The sequence below is a fragment of the Lepidothrix coronata genome, unplaced genomic scaffold (assembly GCF_001604755.1).
Source record: "Lepidothrix coronata isolate B3197 unplaced genomic scaffold, Lepidothrix_coronata-1.0 Scaffold75, whole genome shotgun sequence".
Lineage (NCBI taxonomy): Eukaryota > Metazoa > Chordata > Aves > Passeriformes > Pipridae > Lepidothrix > Lepidothrix coronata.
The window spans coordinates 6,646,589-6,658,966 of NW_016690255.1; the positions used below are offsets into that span (position 1 = coordinate 6,646,589).

A 12,378-nucleotide genomic window follows, 5' to 3' on the forward strand; every position below is an offset into this window, starting at 1 on the left:
TTTGTCTCATACACATCAAGGACTTCTTAATTTGTTCAGTTTTTAACATTAGGTAATTAAATGACTGGGGGAAAATGGACACATTATGAGATATAAATACCTTCCACAGCATCTTGCTACTTAGAAAGGAAAGGAGGATTTTTTTTAAAACTAAATTAAAATTAAATTTTAACTTAAAAAATGTAAACAATAAACCAAACCCAAAAAACCTCTCATCAAACTCTTTAAGTTCATATCTTTTCAGATTATGAACTAGTTATTTCTGCATATGTCCTTTATACAAATTATTATGTTCTTCAGCATCTTAGGTTTGTAATTTGTATAAGAATATAAAAAAGAAACATTTTTTTTGCAAAGGCTGGTACATGTTAGAAGTGCTTAATATCTTGTTCATATCTCTCCTAGACAGTGAATTAGACAAGTACAGGAAGCTCAGAACAGGCAGCAGATAACACCACAAGTCTATTTTGTAATTCAAATGTCCAGTGAGTCAAAGGATGAAAAAACGCAATCTTGTTACAGAATCCATTACACTTGCCCTGTTCTTATGAAGATTTAAGCCTATGAGATATGCCAGGACATAATCCAACCACATACTTTTGAAGGGTTGTTTAACTCACCCAGACTCCTCTGAGCAATCAACTACGTTTCACAAGAACGTTGGGGGTCGTCTGTGGGCAGAGACACACATGTGCACCTCTGTCTGAAAAAATACCATTTGGCATAGAAAATGATTCTACAGTTAACATGAAATTAATTCAAACCTGTGAACTAGGAATAAGTGCTCTCACCCAAGAAAAAAGAGCAACTTGCTTTTGTTGTAGCTTAGTCCTCCGCAATATAAGAAAGATATTAAGCTATTAGAGAGTTTCCAAAGGAGAGCAACAAAGATGGTGAAGTGCCTTGAGGGGAAGCTGTATGAGGAGCAGCTGAGATCTGTTCAGCCTGGAGAAGAGGAGACTGAGGGGAGAACTCATTGCAGTCTACAACTTCATCATGAGAGGAAGAGGAGGGGCAGGCACTGATCACTTCTCTGTGGTGACCAGTGACAGAACGCAAGGGAAGGGTCTGAAGTTGTATCAAGGGAAATTTATGTTGGATATTAGAAAAAGGTGCTTCATCCAGTGGCTGGAACAGGCTCCCCAGGGCAGTGGTCACAGCACCAAGCCTGACAGAATTCAAGAAGCATTTGGATGGTACTCTCAGGCACATGGTGTGACTCTTGGGGCTATCCTGTGCAGAGTTGAGAGTTGGACTTGATGATCCTTGTGGATCTCTTCCAGCTCAGCATATTCTGTGATGTAAGGCATTCAGAAAAATAAAGATGATTACGAAGAAGGCACAGCCTTACACCATGAAGTGCATCTACATTTTTGTCAAGATGCAGAATGACCAATTTTCCAAAAAGAAGAGAACTGTAGCATAACAGAGTTGGTAATGTCTCCAGCAACAACCTTTTATTGAAAACTGTTGTGAATAAGTTATAAATTACACTTGCACCTAATACTAAGGATTCATGTTCATCCACACTTCCAGCAGTTTAACACAGCTTTCATTCTTCATGGTGGAAAAATACAACTCTTTCTATCCATTTTAATCCATACATGGCAAATTAAATACAGAATATATTACACGTGTCAAAAAGTATGTATTTTCAAATTAAAAGAAGAGAGGATGGGGGTGAGGAAATGATACCCACAGAGAGTGGGAACTCAGTTTATTGTCAGACTTTTATTACAGATGTTTTTAAGCTGCTACTTATCTCCATTGCATGCACTAACTCAAATTAGAGAAGCAATGCCCTCTTTTACTGAAGACCAACTAGACAATTTGGTTGAGTTGATTGCTGAAAAGAGCTTCCTTTTTGCCCCTTAAAGGAATGAAGTCTTCTTAAAAGAAACTGTCAAAATTGTGTTGCCTATCATAGAAAAAAGTGACTTTTCAATTTTTTTCTTTTTATTTTAAATACTTCAGAAAACAAAAGCCTTCTGCTTTTAAAACAGCTTTTAAGCTCCACAATGCATGTTGTTCCCACATGATGTAAATTCTTCTCTAAAATAAAGATAACAGCAAGACTGACTTACTACAGTAATGGTATTTTCAGCAAGAATAATTTATTATTCTTAAACCTGACATTACTTTTAATATAAGTGAAATTTATAATTCTTCAAACTTAAGTTTAAAAACAAACAAATGTAAAATACCAGATTATGAGGAAGCAATTCATGTTTGACTTCAAAGAGATCTTATCAACTAAGATCTTCCACTACAGGTGATTGATGTATGCCTTATGTTACAGACATTAATTGGCAACTTTTTTCTTGTATTTTTTTATTTTCCTCACGTGAACACAGAAAAAGAAAATAATAAATATTTTCTTAAGTAGCTTTTACTTATTCTTGTCCCAAGCAGCAAGTGTGGGACTTGTGTGTCCTTCTTCGTACAGCTTATTCAGCAAGGCTTTAAGTTCTCATACTTTTCTTCAATATTCATGTGTAGACAAACCACAAGACACTGGAGTTTCACACACAGCTACACAGTGCTACAGGGATAATATGAAATACTGCTAGTCAGTGTACTGAACATGTTCATCCACTCTTGGAAAAGGCATAAATATGATGTGCACAGGCCAGGTACGAAGCTGCCTTTCTTCCAGATCCTCCCTTCCTGGGTATTTAAAAAGCAAGCAAACAAACCACAACACCTTATTGATTTATTATCAGTCAAAAGAAAACATCCCAAGCATTACAAAAAACCCACTCAGAACACTTGTGTCAGACAGTTGTAAGGAATGGCACAGTAAGATAAAGCTTCTACCCATGAAGTGAAACCTGTGTTGATGACTGTAGCCCAACATGGATCTCACAGGGTTGAATAACCACGCAAGGCTGCAAATCTTAACCATAACCAACCTATTTTAAGTACCTGCAAAAGGCTGATTTTATTAAGAATACACTAAGTAATAACTACTGACATACCTTTCCATTTCTAAAAATAGATTATACCTTCAACAGAAGGCCACTTAAGGACTTTTTTGGACTGTGGCACCAGCCAACAGGCTGAGTAACTCCCACTCTGTGCTTTGTTTTACTAATCTGTTCAACCCATCAAGCATCTACTTTAAGAAGAGCCTCTTATTGGCCACTACAAGAGATCCAAACCACACAAAATTTAAGAAAGCCCTGAAAGGTATTGTCAAGACTTCTCCAACGCAAAATGGTAACTCAGAAGTTGCTACTCCTTCTATAAAGGGGGTAAGCAAAAGCTCTTATCTTATTTGCACCATTTTGTTTCTCTACTACTATTAAAAATACATGGAGAAGAAACATTTCCACACCATTCAGCAAAAGGAAAATATTTCTAGAACAGGTTTAACTATCAAATAAGCTAAACTTGGTGTGCAGAGGGCAGGCCAGGTTTCTGCCACAGCTCAGACAGGCTGCTGGATTAAAAAGAGTAATTTTTTAAAAAATTAATTCAACTTTCTAAACTCAAATGGTACCCGAATTGAAAAAGTAAGTTGAAGGAAGCCACGACTTCAGGAAAAAAACCCCACCAGTAAGTATTTCCCTAAATTTGTAGTTTCACTGAGTCAAAGAAAATAAAATGAAAAAAAAAATAAAATTATGTGTGTGTTGAGCAGTGGAAAGAGATGAGCATGGGAATACTGTTTCAAACTGTATTTCTTCTAAAAAGGGGGGGGGAAGGCATGGAGAAAGGGAAAACAAATATTCAAATCTAGGAGTTTTACACACTCTTTAAAATTTCTGCAGTCAATAAGTTACAAACGGTAATGGGACCTTAAAATGACAAAGAACATCCCAGTATAGTTTGCTTAATTAAGACACTATATTACAGTAAGTATTTGTGGAACACACACTGATATACAAAACTTGCCTACTAGTTGAAAGTTCATACTACCTAAGTAGCAGCTGCAGAACCCATCCTTGCACAGCAGGGAAAGCCTCACAGCACTGCTACACTTAACATGGGAAAAAACAAAATAGTTCTTTTTTCTTAAATATTAAGTGATTAAAGACAAGCAAAATCAACCAAAGAACGGAAATCAGTTAAACCATCTAAATACGGGCTAAATGCAGTTAGTTGTTAGTTTACAGGAAAAAGAAAAGCTAAGTATTGTAAATCAGGGATTGCTTTCAGTACACTTAAACTCCCAAGTTAAGAACTAATTAAACTTCCTGGTGTCTCCCGCCTACTGGTTTCCTCACCTGGAGGAGTGCATATACCATTTCTTGTGATGCCATAAGTTACAACCAAAGCAGAAGAGCATTTTGGAAGAAATACAAATGATGCAAAGGATTGGGGATTATAGAAACCATTTACTTTATTACATTGGTCAGTATTTGCAGCCCATTATTCCAAAGTCCTGGAAATATCTGTTCCTACCAATTATATATCCATTATCTCCATGTTGAGACTACCTGGCTGTAGGGATCCTAAATCTGCCAATCTCATTTACAGACAAAGGAGGGCATCATCTCTGGTGGTAACAGAAAAACACCTCAAGCACACAGCCTTATGCAGACACCTAAAAGCCACTGTAAGATCAGAAACCCTCTTTGCAACAAAGTTTATTTCTGACAACAGTCCTTAGGTGTATAGTTAGGAAAACTAAAAGAGATTACTTTTACTGTACACCTCTGAGTTTCTGGAATCTCCTGATTAGCAGTTTCCCAAGCTTGACAAGGCATCCTTGTGTTTGATTTCCATCAGTTCAGGGGAGTTACGTTTCCTGATATGTTTTACATACTTTTGTACATAAACATCACCAAATATATCTAAATTTCACTATCAAGTCAATACTTAAATATCAGGTAAGCAGTTACAGTACCTTTTAAGTGAAGAAAATTACTATCTCCATTTTCCCTCTCTCAATCCCCACATCATTACTTTCAGTTTCTGTTGAATAGAAAAGCTTTTACCCAGAACACTTTCAGTTTCAGTTTAGCAGGGAAGTGTAAAATAATGTGTTCTGCTTGAGAAAGTCATCCGAATTTAGGACAGCAACCAAGAGTCAGGATAAATGGAAGAAAGAGGAGCCAGAGGTTAGAAGACAAGAGCTACCTAGTAAAAAAAATTCTATCTATGGCTTACTTCAACATTACATGGGCCTTAATTATACCACAATGGTTAACACTTTGTTTAAAGCCAATTCCCCTTCACCACACTTACTCACAAAATAGTTTAAAATATGAGACTGGAAATGAGAACATAAATTGCTTCTATAAAGTGATTTGTAGTGTTTCTACAGTTTCTAGGAAATCAGCAGCTAAAAACAGTCCTGTAGAAGAGAGTGATTACAATTCCCTAGAAAAAAAGACCAAACAGAAAACAAGACAGAAAACAAAGCTACAAGACTGTGATCAAGTCCTGTAAATCTGTGCAATAAATATGTACACCTAAAATAATCTTCATCTCAGGGTTCGTAAAAGCATTCTAGAAATTCTGCACAGGTGAACATTTTCACTTACAAAAAGAAAAGGAAATAAAACCCCCACAAATAATACAAGTGCACAATAATCACTTCAATAATCATACAATTTCTGATTTTTTTAAAGTGGACATTAAGCAAGAAAGAGCCAACTGTGGTGGAAAGCTGGTTTCCATTTTTTGGGGGTTCTTTTTCTTGCAAAAGAAGAACAAATAGACCCGAACAGCGTTTGCTGTTATTCCAGTGCAGCAGTAAAGCCTCTACATCACCTTTACAGTCAGCTGATATATACACATCTTAATGTGAGAGGCACAGACAGAGCTGATCTTGAGGACTTACTGCACACACCTTCCCTTTCACAACTGCTGGTTATGACAAAAGACATTAAGTGTTTCCAAATGTAGGCTACAGGAGAGCATCAAAACATCATGTGCAGCACGAGACATCAGTTGGGGGGAAACTGTGACAGGCAAGAACAGGCTCTTTGAGAGATATTTACCAACATACACTAAAAAAAAAAGCCTTTGAGACTTCATAATATCTTGGTAACTTACATGCACAGCTCATCACAAAGCTGATTGTTTTCATTGGACAGAATAAAAGAATCAGTGTGCTTTTAAGGAAAGGTCGTTTTCAAACATTTAAAGAAGCTTCTCTTCTAATACACTACTTATTTAGACTCTGGAGATTCTTAGTGTTCTTACATTAGTGCATTTATTTGCATACCCTTTTGATATCTAGTAGTAGCATCTTAAAACATAGTCTGTGTTTTTCTCTAAAATTTCAATAATATCCTCTAAACTTGCCCCAGATAGTATAGAAGATATACAAGGACAAACACGTATGAGGCTATTATTTACAAACTTGTGTTTAAAAAAAGAAACACAAAGCCCACGCCAACGCTGTTGCTCAACTTTGTTTGCTCTGTGACAGTGCTCTGCTGTCACTGCATTCACCATTTCATCTCTGCTATGCATTTCCTCCATGTTGATCTACAAAAATATTCCTCCTCTCTCTAGCAAAGGTATGCTTTTCAGGCTCACTCTGCCAGGAAGACCTTAGGGACAGGGATCCAGTTCTTTACCACCTGAAATGTTATAAAATATCAGGATGATAATATTCTTTATTCTAAGAGGCCTCTGTATACATCCTAAGTCTTTTCCTCTGTGAAAGATTGAAAAAGATTGCCTTATGCAATGCAATTTTGCTTTACTCCTTCTCTGACAAATAAGCCCTTCCGCATTCTAAATAATTTCCTCTTATCTGGAGCAGCGTTTCCACTTCTTTCAAACAGCAACACAAAGCACCTGCAGCTCTCCCTACATCCAAATCAAACATTTATATCAGGCCCTGATCTGCCAGGGCTGAAACAATAATCTAACATTTCCTCCCAGCGATATGGAGATCAAGAGAATCTTTGTTGATTATGATACAGATTTAATACAAAATTCAACACAGACAGTCTCAAGAGTGTTGAGTTTCTTTCAGGGTGCCAAGGGTCACAGATGGTTTATTTTTCAAATGGCATTGTTTCTGAACAGGTGTTTACTGCTCTGGTTTACTATGACAACCACTCATGTTATAGAATACACATAATATCTATTTGTTAGGATCCTTTTGTTCGAGCAATTACAATGCTCTCTAGAGGAAGGCCACCAACCAGTATCTCTGCCTTCTTGTAGCCATACTAGTCACAACACATTTTCAGATGTTACAGGAGGAAAAAACATTAAAATTATTAATATTCCATTTAAAAAGGCATATTTTTAAGAGTTAATTACTGTAACAGTTCAAGAATCAGAAGAGACATTTTACAAATAATATTACTAATTCCATGGGGAATTACATCTTCTTCCTCTTCCCTTTTACTGGCTGTACTAATATCCTACACTACTAGTACATTTTTGGAAGTGGAGCACTACAGTTCTGGCGAGCATTGCTTATACCTTTTATGTGCTGCTGTATTCATATTTTCTCCTCCCCTTACCCACCAACAGGAACGAGGGAGTCCAGTAACATAAAGAAAGATGTAAAGACTACCCCAAATCTGGAATGCACATAGATAAGCACCAAAACTTTGTACCACGCAACTTTACAAAAACACGCAAAGCAAGCTAATGCAAAAGCAAATCAGTATTTTCATGCTGACAGAAAACAGAGGTTTATGACCACAGCTAAGAGGCCAAATAAGCCCTCTGCTCAGACCATTAAAAAAAAAAAAAAGCCCTGCAGTATGACTGTTCTGTTTCCTGCAGGAAATGAGATGCTTGTATTAGATACCCCTGTGGTTTTCATACTGTAAATGTATCAGCTGGTACAAATCCTCTGGAGAGGACTATTAACTAATGCTTAGAAAGAGCAGTGGCAGTAGCAGACCACACGTAGCACCTCAGAGAAGAGAGGACAAAAGCTGACAAATCATCCTTAAAAAAATCTGAGAGCCAACAGCTGAAGAACACATCTTGTAGTTGAGGCGATGCCTGAGGAATGTACATACCTACACCCGCTTATTTCCTCTTATTCCCTTCGCTGATTCTTTAAATAAGGAGCCTATTGCTCATCAGCACTCCTCTAATTTAGGAGCCTCAAGCCCACTGTAGCGCTCCTCACTAAGCCATCCCTGGTCACACGCAGCAGAGTAGGACCATCCACAGGCTACACACATCTTGTGCATGGCCATTTTTCCTCCTTTCTACTGTGTTTTTTTTTTTTCTCTGGGTCTATGTTTCTGAGCGAACTTCCCGCCCCGGGGGCGATGGGAGCAGCCCCCGGCCCGGGCAGGGCTCCTGTCCCCGGGCAGACCCCGCCGCTCCCCCTCCCGCATCGCTCCCGCCCGCCGGCCTGGGTGGAGCCGCTCGCCCTCGCAGGACAAGCGCCGATCGTGTTCTCCATTGCAAAACCACTGCCAGAGCCAGAAGGGAGGAGGAGAGACAAGGGGGAGGAGGAAAGGAAAAGAAGGTGTAAACCTGCCTAAGAGAAAGCCCGGGGACGGCCACGGCCGGGGGGCGGGAGGGCAGGGCCGGGCCGCGGAGAGGGCAGCGGGGAGACAAAGGAGGGATGGAGGGTGCCCAAAGGAAATAGGGGAAGCCGCGGAGGGGGCGCTGCCGGGGAGCCCCGCGGGGCACCTGCCCGCCCCGGCACACCCCCGCATACACACACACGTACCGAGCAGCAGCAGGCGGTGCGTCTGCTTGTACTCCCGCTTCTGCTCCTTGAGCGCCCGGTCGATGCTCTTGCTGACTTTCCTCGCCTCCTTCTCCGCCTCCCGCTCCTCCAGGCGCAGCTTCTCCCAGGTCCTCTGCAGCGCCGGCGGCTGGTGCAGCGCCTGCTGCCGCGCCGCCTTTCCCCCGCCGCCCAGGCCGGGGCCGCCGGCCTTGGGCAGCGCCGGCTGCCGCTCGGGGGCCGCCCCGTTGCCGCCGCCGCCGTTCTGCAGCAGCAGCGGCGGCCCGTCCGTCTCCCCGCCAGGCTTACCGCCGGGCCGGAGCGGGACGCCGAGAGGCTGCGGCTGCGGGGCGGCGTGAGGCTCCGCCGGCACTTCGGGCTCCGAGGCGGCGCCGGCGCTGGAGATGGAGCCGCCGCCGCCGGCGTCGCCGAAGAGCCGCGGGCGCAGGCTGTAGCAGAGCCCCATGGCTCGGTGCCGCCGCCGGGGACAGGCTGTATCGCGGCGGGGCTGGCCTCAGCGCTTCCCGCCGGCCGGGCAGGCGGCGGGCGGGGAAGGGGCGCCGCGGAGCCCCTCACGGCCCCGCTGGGCCATCTTGCATCTTCCTCCCGGGCGGCGGCGGCTCCTCGGCGCCGATCACCTGACACCGACCGAGCTGCCACCGCCGGGTCCACGTTACCGTAAATACCCCAGCGCCAGCCCACCGCGCAGCAACGCCGGGGGAAGGGCGGGGGCGCCCGCGCCCACACACAGGCGCACACACGCTCGCAGCCCCCTCCCCGTCCGCCCCTCCGCCCCCTCCCCGCCGCCTCGCCTCGGGGGTCGAGGGTCTCCCAAACCTCCCGCTCCGCGCCCTGGCTGGGAGACCCTCGCCCCCTCGCCGCCTACACCAGCCGCCCTCCTTGTTTCCTCCTTCCCTCCTTGTTTCCTCCCTTCTGGAAGGGCCGCCGTGCCGCCTGTGTGAGCCCCGGGAGGTGCACGCACACCTCCCCGAGGTTAAGCCCCTGACAGACAGACATCCTCTCCCCCGGCATCCCTGGGGGACAAGCCGAGGCGGAGGCCTCTCGCGGAGAGGGACCCGCACGGTGACATCGGCCCCGAAGAGGCCGAGGCAGCCCCCGCCAGCCTCGGCATCCTCGCAGCTACAACGCGACTTCCAGCCCCTGAGCACACACACGCGACTCTGCGCCCACGCGCTGACTAAGGATGCCGTGGGAGGAAGGCTTTGGGTGCGACGGTAGGAGAAAATAATAGGCAATGTTGGGGTTTGCTCGCTGTCTCAGTCAGTGTTGGCAGCAGTAGTACTCCAGCAGCGTGCTGCTGTGGGCTCTGGAAGGAAGGCTGGTGCTTGAAGTCAGACGGTTCCAGGGCATTGGCAGCCCTTCTCACGAGAAGTCCTGGACAAATTCAGGTTACTTGGAACGTGTCTCAAATAGGCTCTTCTTCTGCTTCATCCATCTCTATGTTCTCCATAAGCTCAGCAGTCCTTTTTCAGCGGCATGTGGCTGCTGGATGAAACAGTGTCTCTGAATCTTAAAGCAAAGGTCAGGTTGTGTGTTCACTCTTATGAGCAACATGTACCTTAACATAATTTAGAGTCTCCTACTTCAGTAGCATCAACCACATTCAGGGACCTCTTTATTCATTGGATTCTGTAATGACCTGTCTTATTAGGTCATTGGTTTTGTCTTCTATTTTTTCCAGTGACCAATATTGTATTAATAGATGCTACTATTTATATACTGCTGTATGATGAAATGGAAGGAGGTACAATTCTTGTACTTTACAATTAACGAATTAGAGCAAATTGGGCATGGTTTTTAGTTTCTGGATATGGGAAACAGAATTGGTTTTGTGACAGATCTATTCGTGTCAAATGGTTTAGCAAACGTCCTGTAAAATATGTACTTACTAAGCAGTGAGTTGTGCGTTAACATTTACTGGGAAAAAAAACCAAACATCACCCTACCTAGGCATAAAATAAATATATACCTTTTAACTGAAAGCATCAACTGTCTGTGATTGCACCACACAAAGGAAATTCATAAAGAAAATATTAGCAGGATCCAGCACACTGTAGACGTTCACTTATACTCTTCAAAATGCTTTCCAACTATTTGGACAGATGCCTTAGCTCCAAGAAGACCACCCCACAGCTGTTGCTTCTATTGTATGTTTTCATACATAACTCTATAGTGTACTGGTTGCCATCTTCTTGCAAAACATGTAAGCGGTTACATCATAGCAGAGGATGTTTCACCACTATTGCAGCGCTGCTGTGCCTTCACTGGAAGCCTTTATGGACCACAGGAATATACTGTCTTCTAGGCTGCGAGTGAAAGATTTCAGCTTTCAGCTGAAAACAGAGCAGGAATTAGGATCAGAAGAATCTGAATGTTCAATGTGGACTGAATAGCCAGGATCCTGGGATTAGTGGCTGTATACTTTCTAATGTAATTGGATCACATAGGAGAATTCGCTACTCATCCAACAATACAATAAAACCATGGAAAAAAAACCCAACCCAAAGTAGTGGTGAAAGTCAGGGATTTAATGCCCAAATGTCAATGCACATACCTAGTTTGTTGAAGCTGATCCATAGAGCTCAATGCATACAACAACATTTGCAGAATCATGTGCTGCTTTTCATTATTGGAAGAAATGCCATAATCTGTCCAAATGAGTTCAGATTAGGTAAAATTTATTCTACTAAAGTGCTTCTGAGCACGTACAATGTATGCTCAGTGAGTAAGAGGGAAGGTGAGTGATATATTCAGGGTTAGAGAAGAGACCTGGCAGAATATGCTCTGTAAAATCGCATGCTTTATAAATAATTTTGAAATAGCAGCCAGTGTATTAACAACTATGGATGGGTAGCATCCTTGAACTGCCAAACACTGATATAGATGCTCTACCTTATCAAATGTCAAATAAAGTATGTTCATTGAAAGATCCTTCAGTGAGCTACAAGAGTAAATTGGATCTTTAGGGAGAAGTATTCCATGATTTTTTTCTTTGGACTTCTCATAAAGAACAATAAGTAGCCTGTCGTCTCTCTTTCCCCAGAAGAACAGTAATCATCCCTACTTCTGGATTACCATGAACTGAGATTTTCAAGAATTTCAAGCGAGAAAGTCAGTGTGATGCAGTTTTCTGATCTGAATACTCTTTGGAGAATCTTTCATGGAGAAATGTTCAGCATTTTCTAGGGTTAGTCATCCAAACCAGAACTTAATGACTGGCTTTGTTTTTCAGTAATACCTATTAGCTATGATTCTCATTGTGGTAACTGAAATTAGAACCATAAAATCAACAGCTCAGGACTGTTCTCTGGGGAAGGGATCCTTAAAAGTTCCTCTTGTCCAACCTTTCATGGGAAAGGTAACCTATTACCTTGTTTAGCCATATCCTGAAAACCTCCAGTGCTGGGGATGTTGTTCTAGTGAATGGTTGCTCTGTCTTTAAAAAAATTATTTCTTAAATTGAAATGAAATGTGTCCTGGTGCAACTTGAACTCATTGTCTCTTATCTTCTCCATATGGCTCCATGTGGTGCTCCTCTTTTCTCTTTGTGACTGCCCTTTAAATACAATAATACTGTGATGATGTTCCTCTTGAGCATTCTCTTCTCCAGGGAGAAGGTCCTTCCTGAGCCTTCTCCAGGGAGAAGAGACCTAAGTCCTTTGATCTCCTCACAGGGTGGGTTCTCCAGCCCTTGGACCATCTCTGTGGCCCTCTCTTGGACCCTCTCAAGTCCATCCACATCT

General features: G+C 42.7%; 1 protein-coding gene across 2 annotated transcripts in view; it reads right to left on the minus strand.

Annotated features, from left to right (window-relative positions):
• GNAL (G protein subunit alpha L) overlaps nucleotides 1–9,080 on the minus strand; it is a 190,221-nt gene extending 181,141 nt beyond the window's left edge. Inside the window, exon 1 of one of the 2 annotated variants that reach the window (XM_017819498.1) lies at nucleotides 8,618–9,080. In XM_017819498.1, coding sequence (XP_017674987.1) covers nucleotides 8,618–9,080 — 463 coding nt within the window. The remainder of the gene's footprint in view (nucleotides 1–8,617) is intronic. The other variant, XM_017819502.1, reaches the window with a different exon arrangement.
• Between the last annotated feature and the right edge of the window lie 3,298 nt (nucleotides 9,081–12,378).